The following is an 18,060-nucleotide window of genomic DNA, read 5'->3' as shown; positions in this document are numbered from 1 at the left end:
CACTGGGGAATTCTAGTGCACTTGAGCAAAACACTTCTGCCTAGTAATGGGTAGGTCTTTCTCACACCCTGAATCCAGGGCTGGGGAAAACTCTCCTAACATGGCATAACAACCTAAAATCGCACATTAAAATGTCCTGGGCAGGTAAGTACCCCACAGTCACTTTAAGGAGAGTTCCAGCGTCAGTTTACAGTTCCATAAGAAGTAATCGGAAAGGTAAAGGCCATACACACTGAAGGAGGAAAGTATAGATCTACTTCACAGATGAGGATGCTATGACGATTGACCCCAGAGAAGAGTTCCAGAGGTCGGAAGATGGACCAGTTAAGATGGATGCTGTCACGATCTTCATCCCAGATCCCCACTGGCAAGTCTATTGGCCAGGTGGAATCAGGACTCGGATCTCAAATAAGACCTGGCATCCACTTCCCAGGGCCTCTTGGAGGCAGTCCTGGCGCCTTTGGCACCAGGCTCATACATTGTGAGAGACATGTGTCCAGGAACTACTTTTTTAGGCTATCAGCCAACATGGAGACATCCACAAAGCTTGGTTCTACGAACCAAGCTATGCGGTATAGTGTTTTGGGTGTGGTGGCCTAGGGACTACTTTAACTGGACTACTTTGTGGAGGCTATTTCAACCACACCCGGACAAGACCACACGCTTCGCGTTACTTTGCAGTCTGCAAAGTGACGCTCACTGTGTCCAGCTACCTTTCGAGCCTGGAAGAATCAGCACCTGCAGAAAAACAAAAGAACATTGTTAGCAGCAGCATCTTACCTGCATCCTCCATCTTCATTCACTCTCATCTCCTGAACAGCTCCGTTGGATCAGCGCGCCTCCCGTACCGAAGGACCTGAAAGAAGCGAAAAGACAACTTTAAAGGAGGCATTAAAGACATAGCAAGGTACGAACTATTCGAAAGGCTTACCTGGCTGGTCGTCTTCCGGTCGGCATTGCTTCAAGAATTTACACTCGTTAAGAGCATACCGCGACCTACGAAAGAAGGAGAAAAAACAGGTCAGCGTATAAAGACATTGCAGCGCAAAGCCCTTACTTAGCACATCGTAGCGCTCGTTGGGCATCAGCATTACTGGTGAGATCCAGCTTAACCAGTTCGCCTCACGGACGCTCCGCACACCTAAGGGAGCAGAAACAGAGACATTACCACACAAAAAAAGGCATGCAGGAATAACAACTAAAAAAAGCAATAAAACCTACCTGAAAGACATTAAGCGGGTTGCTGTCAGTGAAGTTACTTGACCGCACTCGCCTACGAAAGACAACGCGCCCCTGCCAAGAAACTAGGATGGAGAGCTCGCCCACTTCTACAACAAGGTGAGGAGAGGACCCAGAGGGTCTGCGGGCACGCGGGAGGTGGGGGAAATACTACCTTGGTCAACCCGCCCTAAACACAGCCCTCCTGTATTTCCAGGCGGAACTCACACCGCAGACCACACCTGGGGACCATTGAGAAGGATACCAGCGACCAACTGGCTGGGTGGCGTCCCCGTGGATTTCAGGTGAGCGTAACAGATTTCTAGAATCTGTCCTGGTTGGCAGCTTTTAGGAAGCCACCCTAGTAATAAGAAAGTACATGTGATTTATTTTGGTTACGCTGAACCATAAAAGCCAAGTTCAGAATAAAATATTACAGAATGCAAAAGGGTACAATCTTCATTTAAAAAGGACACTTGCATAGATAAAAGTATACAATGACAAGAATTTTTGTAAATTGGCAACATTTCCAAGCTTAGTCATTTGTAACCGATAATGCCCTAAAAGTATTTTCTTTTTGGGTTTTACATCAATCGAGCACTACAAATACAACATCAGAATGTTCTGAGTTTGGCAATAGAAGCAATCGTCAGAATAGAAAATACTACAGAAAGCACAAAAGTACAAATTTCATAAAAAAACTGGCAGTGTGTAATGTGAGGATCCAGGAATGAGACGCGGTTACAGAGAGCTCATAGTTTTGGCTTGAGACTTTAATTGAACATAAAAGGGGGAGGGAAAATGCCTTGCTGTCCCTGTTCTAAGGACTGTCAAATGTCACGATGTCCAAAGCAAAACTGTCCTGTGCCCGAAAATACCCTTTGGCAGTGAGCAGGGTGAGATGAGTGACTGAATCTCCTCAGCACTGCTCTTAATTCGTCCACATGCTGAATTACAGTACTGGGCATGTGTAGATTCCCCAAATCCATTTGAACCACCTGATTAGAAATACTATGGGACTCACAATAGTCCTCTGGAAATCGTGTGCACTGAAATCTTCGGCCTCTATAGGTAAATGCAGGAATATAGTGAGAACCAACACAAAAATGCATTTTTCAGATCAATCACAGTAAAGTGAGTGGATCTAGTTGGGATGTTACAAAGAATGGTGGCAGTTTTCGGACTACCGGGAACTCTGCTTCAATATTATTTGGAGTACGCAAATCTTGAACCATCCTCCAACTGGACCCCTTTGCCATTTTTACAGAATACACTGTTGTGTTGCATGGGGACACGGAAGGTTGGATAATACCTTGCTTCCACAACGACATAATGGTGTCATAAAACCCTTCATCCGCCTCCCTAGACATGGGGTACTGTCTCACATGTGGCTACACCACACTAGGCTTCATTTCTATCTTTACCACTCCTATGCTTTTGAGTAACCCCACATTATGAGGTTTGCTAGTCCATAAGTGACTGGGCACCTTCATCAAATTTTGGTTCCAATATGAGGATGTGGTTCTAACAATAGATATAGTTTGAGGCATCTCCCTATGGTCTATTGTTACCTGGTGCAGTATCCCTACCTCAAAGAGGATTTCTCTGGTGTCCTCGGCATCCTCGAACAATTGTTCGTTACATGCTGCCTTCAATGATGGTGTCGGATTAATGCACCAAACTGTGCGCCATGCCACTCCTTCCTCATCAGTGCCCGAGAGAACCAACTTGTCCTTAACAGTTACAGCGTCAATAAGTATATCAACAACCATACCTGGCGCTTTCTCTGGTGACACCACAGGCCGAAACAAAAACTCTGCTGGTATTCTTAATGCTCTATCCTGAATCACAGGAACCCGACCCCAACGCCCTCATGGCTCCACAAAGAAACAAATCTGAATGTACAGCCCCCACCCCCTCTTATTGTGCTTTCACCATAACAAGTTTGCAAAAGCGTTCTAGTTCTCACATGATATAAACCTGTGGTCGAACATACTATATACCTTTGTTCGGTAAATGAGATCATCGTATTCAGTGTACTCAACTAGTCTCTGGCCAAGAGATTCACTGGGGTATCTGTACAGAACAACAAATGAGCGTATGAAGGTTACCTACCTTGATGGATAAATCCTCTGTATATGGAACTGACAGAATAGCCCCATATCCCGAGTGTCCAGCATTTTACCAGGGGAAACTTACCTTCCTTGATGCAAGATTTAGTTGCCCCGGTATCGACCCGAAGAGAAACTGTTTGATCGCCTATTTAAGGAAGGCATGGTAGCAAAACAATAAGCCACACAAGTGATCACAGCTCAAAGGTGTTTATTGCACTTCAATTGAAAAATGCCTATCTAATCCTAAATCGAAAGATGGGAGCAACCTACGACCATCAAATAATAACGCAGTCCTAGTCGAGTCTGTCAAAAGAAAAGGGCCTATACAAATAAACCTATTGCAAATCCTTACTTCTTAATGCAAATAGTGTAGGCGAAACAATGGTATGCAAAAGAAGTGTTCAAGAAATGATATGTCAGATATTCAAGCCGTTGCCTTCCCTTCCCTTCCTTATGTTTTCAGCACGGGACAAGGCGGCACACTCGAGCTTAGCACACTCTGGCTTCTCTAGCATAAGGCTGCAGTTCAATACTTCAACCTCAGGACCTTCTGTGCCAAAGTCTATTTGCCATTCAAAGTCTCTTATTTCAGAGGGCCTGATGCAACACGACAAAACAGGATTTTCAATTATACACCTTCTCTGGTGATTTATTGTTCACCCCAGATCCCCCTCTGCCGGGCACAGACCCATTTGAACACAAAACCTTCAGTTGGTCTCCCTCCGCCGTGCTCGGGCAAAATGTATGTACTTTTCCAAACTTTCTCTACTTCATCAAAATCGAAGACCTTCGACTGTGCTTGGGATTTAACCTTGGAAAGTAACGGTTCCTTGTCGAAAAGGTCAAGGGAATTTTCCATCCTTGCGATCCCCTTTGGTTTTGCCGTCTCTTCTCTTGCTCAGCTGCCATCTCAAAATTGTTGTGCTCAGCTGCTGTCTCGAAATTGCTGAATGTGCTCTCGTGCTCTGCCTTTTATCCGTGTGGGGAAGTGTAATGGAAGTGAGGTGTGTGGTGGTCAGCAATTGCCTGACCTCGCGTGACCATTGTATTGGGAAACATCAGATATTCTGCTCTGGTCATAGTCTGTTCTCCAGCATGGGGTTTGGCATGGATTCACATGCTCATGAACATTCCCCGTCAGGCCGTGAATCCTCAGTAAAAGAAAAAACTGTTTCACTTTCACCTACAAACTGTCTTTCTCCTATAAACCAATCACCAATCACTGAGCTCTGGGTCATACTGCCCCCAGCCAATGACCTCCCTCTCCCTAAGCCGCTCCTCTGGCAGCCATCTTCAAATTTTTACTGCATGTTCAAGTGTTGGGAGTCCTTGTGTTTTGCTCCAAGAGCTTTTCTAAGTTTACACCCTTTTTCGTTAAAAGGTTTCCTATTTTTGTCAAATAGAGCCCGTGTGCTCTTACGTTCCTTTGACCGGCAAGAAGTGATCCGTTTGTCGGCCTCTTTCATTGCCCCTCAAGGGCAAGAATTGTCAAGAGTTTCAAGATTCCAGAACGCCATCTGGCCTACACTGCACGCCGGAACATGTCGGAGAAGGATGGAGGTGCTCTCTATGAGTTCTGCTCCAGCTGCGGATTGAGGAATGTGTTGGTGGAGGACAAACACTCCCAGTGCCTCTGTCTCCATCCGGACCACAAGGAAGCGAATTGCAAAATTGGCCTGGGTTTCACCAAATGCACTGCTGAGGATCGGCAAAGTAGGTTGGCGGCGTGGCTCAACGCCAAGGCCTCTACCCCATGTGGCAAGCAGGGGCATGCCTCACCCAGGACCGGCCGGTCCGAGGAGCAGGCTTCAAAGTCCTTTTGAGGGCGCACCATCCGTAGGGGCCCAAGACAAGGCCAAGCACCACAAGTCCGTTTCCGTAAGGGTCGCCTCGCAAGAGGTTCCCGCGACGAGCAGGGCGCAGTCATCTTCACAGTCTGCCTCCATCTCAAGCCATCGCCCCAGCCTAATCCCCTGCCACCTCCCAGGGATTTATTGCTGGACATCCTGTCAACTCTCCACATGCTGGTGTCTGAGATCCAGAGGAGGATGCCGACGGCACCCCCAGCGCCGGCCCCGATGGCACCAGGCCCCCCACCGACAAAGAGGAAACCGCACGACGATGACTGACACGGACTGCTTCGTTCTCCCGCCACTGACAGCGTCTCCACCGGATGAAGTGGGTTTGTTCCACTCTATGGTCGCCCGCACGTATGAGCTCTTCCAGCTGATGCCAGAAGGGACCAAGAAGGAAGGTTTCCTTTACCAGAGGCGAAGAGGAAGACCATTCTGGCAGTGCCTCTCCTGGACGACGTTTGGGATGAGAGCCTGGCGCTGATGAGTAATCCCGCCTCTGCCCCGGCAAAAAGAGACAGGCTCGAAAAGAAATCCCAGGTACCAGAGTCTGCACCAAAGGGCCTGTGGTCCCAGCCCTCCCCGGACTCGGTCTCAGAAGCTGCGAGCAAGAAGTCCTCCAATCCATAGTCTTCAGCATCAGTGACAGGAAGGGGATAAAGTTGGAAGCTATGGGTAGGAAGGTCGTCTACTCGGCTGCTACGACTGTCAAGGCAGTGAATGCTCTTGCGATCCTGGCCAAATACGACACGGAGCTGTGGTATAGGGTGGCTCCGCTGCTGGAATTTCTCCCCGATGACAAGCGGGTCGAGGCGCTGGAAATCTTCCAGGAGGGCGAGGTGGCATTGGACCATGCCATCACCGTGACCCTGGACGTCGCGGACACTGGGTTCCGACAGATGGGGACCGGTGTCTGCCTCCGTCGTTGTGGCTGGTTGAAAGCCACCAACTTCCGGCAGGAAATTCAGACAAGGGTCCTGGACATGCTTTTTGACGGGGACAATCTCTTTGGGAAGGCTATCAAAGAATCGTTGCACGTCGTCAAGACCCACACGGATCCGGCATGCTTCAGCAACATCGCCTTTTGTGCCTCAGGAAGCAAATCCAGAAGATCGTCGTAGGGTTTCGGCGGGGGGGGGATCATCCTCGTACCGCCAACCCTCCCGTTCCATGATCCAGGAGGCCTACAGGGGTCATTACAAGGCTTTCGGGGGTGGCTGCCGTCGTCATCACTCCCAAGTGCAGCCCTTAACCATCGGCATCAAGTCAGGGGAAAGCAGCCACAAGTCTATTCACAACCCAGAATTCTGTACTGAAGAGTAATGCGTATATATTCCCTGTCCTGAGTGTGCATATGTCGCCATGCATCCACCAATTGCAGATACAGCATCAGCTGGTGTATAGTCTGTGCAACCTTAGTTCGAACCCTGTGACCATCTGACGTTTTATCTAGCTGGGATTCCAGGATTACGTTGACATCCCCTCCTCATAGTATCATGTCCCCTTCAATATCAATCAGTTCCTGGGAATACCTGTTGATAGAATTCGAGGTCATCTAGGTTCGGTCCACAAGCATTAACCGGGACAATCGACTACTTTGCCATTGTTCCCCAGACTAAAACATATCGGTCACCCACACTTCTAGCCACTTTGAATCCCAAAGAATTATGTATTACCGTAAGGACTTCCCTGGATTGTGAGGAGTAATTGGTATAACCACCTACACACTAATAATTCATTAACGCTCTTCAGTGCATGCTTTTCCTGTAAAATAATTGTTTTAGGACACTTTCTTTCAATATATGAGAGAACTATATGGGCTGTAATCGGGTTATTTATTCCCTGCACATTCCATGTGATGAGTGACAGTGAAAGCTGTGGTGTTTTTGGGAAGCATCCTGATACCACTAACTGCATGCATCCTGCTATCCTGCCATCCACTTGACCTTTAGTATCCAGTGACCAGAATTGCCATTCCAGTCCAGTGTTATCCGGTGACCCGGACTGCCCAGCTGTTTGCAAGGCGCCCTGCCTTGTAGTGACCAGAACCCTTGATGGTCCAAAATCCCAAACTAAAGTGGACTGTAAGTATCATCACCACCCCATAGAAATCCATAGTATATCTTGTCTTGCCTATACCTTTATCCCCCTCTCTAAGTCCTCCTATCCTTACCCTGCTAACTTGTGTTAACTGTCAGAATCATTCTTGAAACCCTGCCCTTGATTTCTAGTGCTAGCGCCAGCTCTTTAGTAATTTTGTCTTGTGTAATCCTAAGCCATTGGTCCTATTTCGTGTGATCGGACTGGTTTCCACCAGGGTTGGGCGCTGGGGTGATGGGGTTAAACTTGTAAATCAACCCTGGAGCTTACTGTGTCCCTCTTTGGTGGCCTAGCCTGAATACTCTAGTGTAAAGTAAAACTGTTCTTGTCACAACTGATTTCTTTTCCTATTTCGAGCCTTCATTTTGCTCAAAGTGCAACTTTCTAGATCTTGCATAACTTACCCAATTTACCAGCTAGAGACATACTTTCACTTCCATTGTACCTGTGATCTATAGCAATTCCCCAACCAAATAACCGCACTCCAAATCGGTGTATTTCACCTGTTTTTATTAAAAACCGTTTGGGTAATTTCAGGCGGGAATTGCAAAATTGCAAAGTTTCCAACGTGTCATTTTGCTGCAGTCTGTTTTAAACTTTCCCCTCATTTTCGAATTGTATGCTTTTGGTAATCCATTCTTTGTGATTGTTAGTGTATTTGCATTGTTGCTTTAGTGGGGAATTGTATTTGCTTCAAGGCTTTTAACACACATTCATTATTTATTTGTCCATTTCCGAGTGTCATTTCATAACATTGCAAAGGGTTTAAAATCAGTTTTTCTTTATTATTTGGGGAGGGAAGGTCAGATTTGGATTCCGATTCTTGCCTATTATTCCTGATTACCAGCTGTGTCTTTCTATCCCTTCAGAATTCAATTATTTGAGGGTTGAGGGAACATTGCAGGGGGAATTCTAACTTGGGTGCTATCTTGCCTAAATAAAAAAGTGCTCCTATTCCGCTGTGCTGGCTCTGTTTCACTAGAAGGTTAAACCCAGTGCATTGCTCACATTCTCATTGTAATTATCACCCCATTGTTGATTGCTGCCCCATATTAAAAATGGTATGATTTCTTTTGAATTTTAAAATAAATATTGTATTTACCAACCAGCCTGGTTCATGGTCCATTGTGACCCGAGGTATTTGAAAAAGGGGTGTGATATGAGTGGTGTACCATCTCAATATTGAATCAATCTAAAAAGATAAGCATTTCTGTCGTGCGTTGCATATTAGGCCGAGACCAAGGTGTGTGTCGCCTGATTGAAATCCTTAACAGAACACAGCCAAAACTGTAGATGGTAAAATGTTCTGAAAATCGTCCAGTGCGGCACATCAGAGAACCAGAACGAGCAGTCATTCACATCAATAACATGCGCAGCAATCCAAATTTCAATCCCTGGACATAAATTAGGCCACAGATGAGGCCCAGTCTTTCTTGCCTGAACTTGGACCTCGATCTGCTGGGATAGGTATTGACCTCTCTATGAATGTTGCAGCCTCATCTGAAGTATCAAAAAAGTGGGCCCTGCCCCCATGCTGTATTCTCAGTTTGGCCAGATACATCATAGCGTACTGGACTTGCCTATCGTGTAGGAGGCGTTTAACTTGGTCGAAGGTTCTCCGGGCTGCCTTGATTCCCTGGATGAAAAAACTGGGTAGATATAGATCCTTGCGGAATCAAATTGAAGTGTGCCCTTTTCCCTTGCAAGCCTAAGAATGTGATCTCGGTGATTTAAAGTCTGGCGATAATTGTCACTGGGGGGGTTGCTACCAGGCATTGGGCACCGGGGCCAGTGACTGGTGTGCCCTCTCGACCAGGAACTGCGCTTCTCCAAAAATTGACTGCAGGATGCCATCCATAAAGGGCTGCATAGGGCCACGGACAGCCTTCTCAGGGACCCCCACTATACAGATATTGTTGCGGCTGGAGCGCGACTCTAGATCCTCACATTTTGCGCGTACCATCTGGAACTCCTCCTTAAATGCCTGCAGATCCTAGTCATGCCTTTCCACTGCGTCCTCCAGATCTCCTACTCATGTTTCAGCAGCTGTGATGCATCCGCTCTCCTTATACAGCTTTGTTTTGAGGGATTGTATAGTGGACACAATATCGTCTAGCTTAGCGTTAACAGACGCAAAGCCAACTTGCATTACTGACATGAAGGGATCCATGTTAGCAGTTTTCAGGGGTCCCTCAGCTGTGTACTCCACTGTGGCATCACTCGTCGCAGCATGCCTGCGGGGGTTGCTTCTGTAAGAATCCATTAGCCCCCTTTTGCCTTTTCCACTTCCGCGCGTCATCTGGGCAGAGGCTCTGGGTCAGGGTAACAGATGTAAATATATACCTATCCAACGGCATAACGCATTATGTAGTGCGGCAGTCAATGAGTAAATATGCGTTCAATTAAAGGGATGGTCTAGTAAAAAAATTTATTTCAAAAATAGATAGGCCACATAAAAAAAAAATACTAGCATCCTCCGTTTTAAAACTTCCTATGTAAAATTTTGAGCTATTCAAGCTCAAAATTTGAAAAAGCAAGCACAGGGGCGCCGCCATTTTGTGAAATTAAGGCCCTCCTGTGCTGGCTTTTGCTTTTGCGGCACTAATGAAGGAAAAGCCAGCCAGCTGTAGTAAACAAAGTCTACCGCTGGGTGGCTTTCCCTTCATTAGTGCCGGGACTCGGAGGACGCGGACCGGAGACCAGAGCAGGAAAGCTGCAGCTGAATCTCGGTAAGTGCTATTTATTTTTTTTACAAAAAATAAGCACTAGCTGCGGTTTTTTTCCTAAGTTTTCCGGGCTGTAATCCACAGGCCGTAATCCATAAAACCATTTCTACCAGTGCTGCTTATCAAGGACTGCCTTTGCTCCAAATATCTTATTAACTGTGTTCACATACTGAGAGACTGTTTGATTTTTCTACTGAAGTGCATTTACGAACGCTTTCCAGGACATGTGTTACGCTCACCTGGCTCCCACAGGGGCATCGATCTGAACTGGACAGCTGCGTTCTCCACCATTGTGACGCGTAGTGCCAAGATGAGGGACTAGACTGGCCCACCTAGCTTTGTTTGTTTGGCCCGTAGGAATATTCTTCTGATGGTTTGGAAAGATGAGCTCTCCATCCTGCATAGAGCGCAGGGGCGCGTAGATAACCATTTGCTTCACTGGCTCGAAGGAATTGGTGAGTTCCAGAACAATATTGACTCCGAGATTTCCGGCAAGACGCCGTAAGTATGTAGTTGGTAAGAGTTCAAATGTCTGACTTTCACTCTTGTCCGATTCCTTGCAGGTTGCAGCTTGACCCTAGCGAAGAGTTCCTCGTGGCAACCGGTAATATTCAGGTAAGGATTTGTATTATCCATCACAGTTTGATAAAATAATGTCAATATGTAACCTGTTGCTTTCTCCCTTATTCAGGCGCTGAGAGAAAGTATGAAGTCTCGGGGAATAATGCATCCGGCGGTAAAATCAGGTAAGTCTATTGTGGTGAGGAGGTTTCCCCTTGTTTGTCCCTTTGTTTCACCTTGCTGTCCTTTTGTTTCCCCTTAGGGGCCGGGGTTCGGCGAAGATGCAGTGCAAGCTGCGCCGACCCGTGAAGAGGAATAGTACCCCCGGTGGTAAAATCAGGTAAGTCTGGGGGGGGTAACTAATATTACCTCTGTGTATTCCCTTGGCTCACCTTGCTGTTCTGGTCTTCCCCTTAGGTGCCGGAGTGCAGCGGGAACATGCCGGAGGATGCGGTGGAATGTGAAGATGCTGCGAAGGCCAGTGAGATCAGCGCGGCGCTGCAGCAGGCGAGGCGACTCGCATAAAATAACTTTTCTTCCAGCTCGAAGGCGCGATGGATCGGGAATTCAGGTAAGGATCAAAGGTATTGCTCTTGTTCTAACCTTTTCTCCTTCTTTCTCCCTTTTTCTAGGAGCTCCAGACTTGAGGCGGGCGTGGCAGAAGACTGGATGCAGACTTGCAGGCATGGTGAGCGTTACGCTGCTGGATGCAGAATAACGCAAGCGTGTGCTGCTCTTCGAGTGTGGTTTAAATAGCCTCCAAAGTAGTCCCAGGTAAGTATTCCTCCCCAGCCCCACCCGAGTAAAAAATAGTCCCTAGGTAAAGTAGTCCCTTCCAAGCCTCTTTTGGCTTGGAGCTCTTGCAGCATGGTCTGCATCAGGTAAATTTGCAGTATGGTCTGCATCAGGTACGTTTTAATCTATGAGCCTGGCGCCTATGGTGCCAGGACTGACTCTCCATATGAGCCTGGCGCCATAGACGCCAGGACTGCACCCAAATAGCCCCTAGCAGGGGTTGTTGGGCTTGCGTGGGATAATTTGATGCCTGCTTCCGGGGTTGCTGGACTTGGTCTGGGTCGCCGGGGGTAGTCATCATGACAACATGCACCAACCCGGCCCTAGTGCGTCCCTCGTGCCGTTCGGGTTATCCTCCCTATACTAACTTTCCCATTTTATTATTTTTTCCTGTTGTTTTCATCAACCATTTGGATTTTGTATTCCTTATTGAAACTGGTCCAGGATTTCCTCTCAGGTCTACTCACATACACTATTTCAGGTACCAGCAGTTCTATTGTGTTTAACAGAATTAATTAAAAAGAAACAAGTTAGGCAAAATACTCAAAACCTTTCTGTGTCTCTTGCAGCATTGGTATGGCGGTGCGCTCAATCCCGCTCTTTTGCATTAATAGACTACTCTGTCTGTTCTTACATAAATAGCAGAGTGGTACATCGTGAAAAAGAACCCCTCTCGAAGAGGAAGCCTGATTCTTGAAATCAGGGGAACTGGGTTTTCAGAGACGTCTACGGCTCATCCTACATCTCGATCCAGGTTGGGGTCACGCACACCTTCCGGCTCGGTGAGTAACAGTCAGTCAAGGGATTCGCCGACGCCCACGGGAAAACCAAAAGAGTCGAGGAGATCCAAAGATAGGCTAAAGGAAATACCGGAACCCTCAGCCAAGCCTAAGGAGAAGCACAGGGACATGAAACCTCTGTCGGTCCCCCGGAAAGGGTTTTCGGATGGCGAAGAAGGTATTTCTTCAGCGGTGAAACAAAAATCTCGATGTTTGGCGTCAGAGGATCGTATACAAGAGCCCTTTCCACCTCTAGACCCCTCTGGGTCTTCTGTTTGGACTAGGGGAAACCTGTGAGGCTTGTATGGAGAGACTTGACAGGTTTGTAACCCTCGCAGAGCAATCCACCCCCAAAAGACCACAGGAAGAGGGCCTTTTTCCCCCCTGTGGCTAGAATTCAAGGACTCTTTGATCCCTCTCAGGAGGAGGATGTGTACACTTACAACCTCACTGAGGAGGATGTCCCTGCAGTCGCTTACACTCAAGATGATCATCCCTTCATTGACCCTGAGGATATGCGTGACCCATACAGGGGCGGGGGGGGGGAACCCTGATATGGGTGACCCTGATCCTTGGCAGTCTCCTAATCCTTCACCAGATCCTGATGCCCTGTGTTTAGATTCCCCCCAGACCACTCCCACTAGACAGCCCTCTCCAGTGGACGATCAAGTGACGTTCAACGCTATGTTGCGCAAAGCAGCAGAACATTTCAAGATCGCCACCGATGAAGCTGTTTCTGAGGCTGACTTTATAGAGGACATTCTTAAAGAGAAACTCTACTAAACTCAATTAAAAAGCAACAGGCTCCCTCACTATTAACACTTGCCCTCACAAGAGCAGTTAATCTAAGGATAGAAAAGCTATTCGGCCTTTCTCGTCTGATCCCTTTACATCAGAGGCCACTCCACCCCAGACTAACTGGTGGTGACCACTACCAGGAAAAGGGCAGGGGTTTCCTTGTCAACCGGGGAGGCACCCCCTGACAAGGAGTGTAAAAAAACTCTACGCCCTAGGAAAGAGGGTCACGGCTGCAGCAGCTTTTTCTACATGCATCACTAACAATACTACTTTGTTACCCAGCTACGCGGACGCTCAATTGGCCATGTTACAAGAAGGCCTGCAGGGGGTTCCTGAACCGCTACAGACTAGTCTTCTGTTCACGGTAACGGAGTACCGACAAGTAAACCAAAGTATACTCAAGAACACTTTGGATTCCGCTGAAACAGTGGGTTGATCTTTGGCTCGGGACACCCTCCTAAAGAGACACGCGTGGCTAAGAAACTCTGGGTTCAAGCCAGAAACTCAAGCAACGCTTATTAATAAACCATTGGAAGAATCCAACTTGTTTGGGAGAGCAGTCGACGAAATTCTCGAGACTGCAAAGAAGAAGCACGACACCCTTAAGACACTAGATCAAATCACACAAAGGTCCTCCACAAGGCAGGGAAGTGGGTCCAGATGCCTTTTTCGTGGCCAATGCTTCCCTCAAAACCAGTGCACCTTGGGAAATAATTGGTCCTCTTCACAAGGAACCAGTGGATACACCACTACTTATCCCCAAAGAGGTCAGCGTCGTGGGAAAGGAAGGGGCCAGAACTCTACTCCAGAGGCTCCCTGGCCTCGGGTTCAAAATGACCCAAAGATCCGGGTCCCCCCCCATGCCTCCCCGGTCGGGGGCCAGCAAACATCGTTCCTTCAGGCATGGGAGGGGATAACTACAGACCAGTGGGCACTGAAGACCGTTGCCCACGGGTACTGTATAGAGTTCTGCCGGTCCCCAAAGTTCAGACCTCCACGCGCAAGACGACTGACGCCAGACCATCTGCGTCTCATTCTTCAGGAAGTAGAAACACTTCAAGAAAAGGGAGCCATAGAGGTTGTACTTCTTTCACCGGTAAACAAAGGTATTTATTCAGTGTACGTCCTTGTACCCAAAAAGGATCTCACCATATGCACTGTATTAGATCTGCGCCCAGCGAACAAATTTGTAAAGCCACAAATGTTCTGCATGGTCACTCTGCAGGAAGTAATTCCTCTGCTGTCGCAGGGAGATTACATGGCAACACTGGACATGAAAGATGCACACTTTCATATTTCAGTGTTGCCGGTGCACAGAAAATACCTCGGATTCATGATACAAAACAAACATTATCAATTCAAGGTACTACCCTTCGGCATAGCCTCCGCACCAAGGGTATTTGCAAAGGTACTAGAAGTGGCAGCAGCACACCTGCGCAGGCAATCCATCCTGGTTTATCCTTACCTCGACGACTGGCTCATAACAGGGGACTCGTACGAAACATGTCTATCAAATACCTAAGATACTATAGACCTTTTATTCAGCCTGGAATTCTCCATCATAGAGAAGGAATGCAGCTCGGACCCCAGTCAGGGCAAACAGTTCCTATGGGCTCTAATTTGAACAAAGGATGGCCTTGTCTTCTCCTCCGAGAGGGTTCAAAACATGCTGTTTCAAATCCCTCAATATGTAGCCACTCGAGAGATGACGGGACGCAAAGCTATACGACTGTTAGGAATGATGGCTTTGTGCATTTATTTGGTTGCTTGCGCATGCGTCCAATGCAAGAGTGGCTCAACAGCCAGTGGTGTCAGGCCAGCGGACAATGGGACGATTTAGTGGTTGTCTCGCCGGCCCTCATTCTCTCGCTGCTGTGGTGGTTGAGGGAAAACCTCCTAAAAGGAAAACCCTTCACCATCCCCGCAGTAGAAGCCACTCTGACTACAGACGCATCTCTCACAGGGTGGGGAGCTCACCTGCTTCAACAGATGGCGCACAGAATTTGGTCGTCAGATGTAGCATCCAACCACATAAACCTGTTGAAGCTGTTAGCAGTTTTCAAAGTGCTAAAGACCTTTCAGACACAATTGCAAGGAAAGACGGTCCTGATCCTCACAGACAGCACCACAGCCATGTATTATCTGAACAAACAGGGAGGCACTCCCTCTCTAGAACTGTCCCAGAACATTTGGAAGTGGGCTCTCAAACACATGTTCCTGCTGTCACAACATGTTCCAGGAGAACTCAATCTTCTAGCAGACGTACTCCGCAGAGATTTCCCACTACCCATAGAGTACCAATGGAGATTACATAAAGACATTGTCTCCAACGTTTTCACAGAATGGGGCTTCCCAGAAATCGACTTGCTCGCAACTCTGGAGAATGCCCAATGCCAAGATTATGCCTCCAGGTACCCCCAAAGCCATTCCAAGGGGAACAGTCACATGGTCAGGGAAATTTGTTTACGCTTTTACCCCGACTCCCCTACTCAACAAGATAGTGCACAAGATGCACCAGGAACCAGTCACAATGATATTGGGGGGCCCCCATGTGGGCCCGCCAACCCTGGTTCGCTCATCTGATGGAGATGTCCCTATCTCCTCCATTGAAACTGCCTTGCCCATACAACATGTTGTTGCAAGACAAAGGGGAAACACTTCACCAATGCACACGAACATTGCACTTGGCGCCTGGCTCCTGAGGTCATAGAGTTCGGGCACCTACAACTTCCTCAAAGGTGTATTGACATACTCAGGGAGGCAAGAAAACCTAAAACACAATATTGCTATTCTAGCAAGTGGAAACGTTTTGTTATCTGGTGCAACTCTAAGAGCATCAATCCCATGGACTGCTCTCCCACTCATATCGTTTTGTACCTGACACATTTACTTGATTCAGGCCTAGTGTTTAACTCGCTTAAAGTTCACTTAGCTGCTCTTTCAGCCTACACTACATCACAACAAAAGGTGTTGTGGTGGAAGATACCAGGTATTCAGCTTTCATGGAGAGAGTAAAGAGAATTCACCCTCCCATTTCTAACCCAGCTCCCGGATGGGACCTAAACGTGGTGTTAACAAGACTTGTGGGGTCTCCTTTCGAGCCCATGCATGAAGCAAATCTTAAAGATCTCACTTACAAAACTGCCTTTTTAATAGCCTTTACTTCCATTAGAAGAGTCAGTGAACTACAAGTGCTCTCAATCCTAGACCCCTTTGTAACAGTTCATAAAGATAAGGTAGTTCTGCGCACTCACCCTAGGTTTGCACCTAAATTCATTTCAATGTCCCATGTGAACCGATCCATAGAACTACCAATATTCTTTCAGCACCCCTCAAACATGGGAGAAAGAAACCTGCACACACTGGATGTACGCAGGGCAGTCATGTTTTACATGGAAAGAACCAGACCACTAAGAAAGACATATTTTCGTTTCAGTGGCAGCAGATAAAGAGGGAGACGCTGTCTCTAAATCTACTCTCTCTAAATGAATTGTCAAATGCATCACACTCTGTTACACTCTTGCTAAGAGAGAACTGCCCTTCAATCCTAGAGCACATTCTACTCGAGGCACTGGGGCTTCCATAACATTTATTGCAAATGTTCATTTGCAAAGCGGCACCCTAGAGTTCTGTACACACCTTTACAAAACACGATTGCCTAGACACTCATTTTAGGTCTGGTTCTCAAGTGGGACAAGCAGTACTAAGACATCTTTTCTCTACTGTTCCTTCTCACATCCTACCTCCAACTCCGGGTACTGCTCTAAGCAGATTAACACGCATCAGAAAACATGCATTACTTACCGTAAAAGCATTTCTGATGATTGTATCTGCTTAGATTCACATGCGCCCACCCTTCCTCCCCGCTCGGATGAAGGAACATAGGTGTCTTGGTACTTTCTCTCTTTTCTGTGCTCCCTCACGTTAGTCATAGGCTCCCTCACGGCAGAAAAAATACAATCGGAGGGACCTCAACGCGTGAGGGATTTTGGGTACACTACACGTCACGTTAGGGATAGTGCTACAGACACGCCCATGTCGACGTCCCCTTTTGATTCTCGAAAGACAAGATGCAATAATCTGCAGTGACCACTGGATGTCGGACTATATGCACAGCATGTGAATCTAAGGAGATCCAATCATCAGAAATGCTTTTACGGTAAGTAATGTATGTCTTCTGTGTAGTGTATACTTTAGGGTGTCTATTGACAGCCTAACTGTACTTGTCCACCAGTCCTCTATTGAGTGAAGTCCGACTGCTATCCTGCAGCTACCAGTCTGTTGTATCTTTTGGTGGAAACACTTTGTACCCCTGGGATTGATGGTTACACACCTGTTAACAGAGGGTTGTGGAGAATCTCTCTAACAGGTTCCCATAAAACGGGGCAGTCGAACCCCCAAAGTTGAATTGTGTCCTAACACTGGCGATAGAACAAACTCCTCTACCCAGATGCAAACTGTGTGCATTGGCTAGATCCATGCACTAGTTACCCACTCCCACTCATGTCCTTATGATGCTATCCATTCACACAGTTGCTTTAAGCCATTACGTTGAAAGTAAACCTTGTTTGCCTCCTGTTATCTCCTTTTCCAGAGGACCAACAATTTAAGAAAACGTGTCCCCAACAACAAGGAATGTGGCCTAGTAGTTACACATCCCTGGCTGATAGAGTTGTTGATGGTTAATGTGATAATTGTAAAGTGGTTGCATTTAAGGGCTCTAGAATTTGTTTGACACACGCAAAACCTTTTTTTGATGAGCAACAGTGCACAATATGTTGAGCATCACTTGACCTTATTTACTAGTCTTTATGCACTGTCCAGCAAGACCTGTATAATGTGCATACAACAAGTGTAACTGTTTCTGTTTCTATTTGCCTACAGGGATTTATCAATGATTCTTTGTGATCCCTTTGCTATTAACACTCTGGCACTGAGCACCATCCGAAACCTCCAAGAACTGATTGGTCAGGATGCCTTACCCCGGGTGAGTGACAGCTTCATAATCTTCTGGAATTTTGAATGTGATGTGTGACCTCTGTTTGGTCGGATTCTGCCACTAACTAAATTGATGTCCCCAGAAGTGCACTGGTTCTATCTTATTGGGTCGTACTGT

The 18,060-nt window shown here is 47.1% G+C and overlaps 1 protein-coding gene across 1 annotated transcript in view; it reads left to right on the top strand.

The window, feature by feature from the left end:
• Nucleotides 1-18,060, top strand: part of NELFB (negative elongation factor complex member B) — a 411,812-nt gene that overhangs the window by 178,723 nt on the left and 215,029 nt on the right. Inside the window, exon 7 of the mRNA XM_069609721.1 lies at nucleotides 17,829-17,931. Within this exon, the coding sequence (XP_069465822.1) occupies nucleotides 17,829-17,931 (103 nt within the window). The remainder of the gene's footprint in view (nucleotides 1-17,828; nucleotides 17,932-18,060) is intronic.

This window comes from Ambystoma mexicanum, chromosome 8, assembly GCF_040938575.1.
Source record: "Ambystoma mexicanum isolate Mex_15411 chromosome 8, UKY_AmexF1_1, whole genome shotgun sequence".
In the NCBI taxonomy this organism is placed as follows: domain Eukaryota; kingdom Metazoa; phylum Chordata; class Amphibia; order Caudata; family Ambystomatidae; genus Ambystoma; species Ambystoma mexicanum.
Note: the sequence above shows the minus strand (reverse complement) of the source record. Positions and strands in the feature narration are given on the sequence as shown.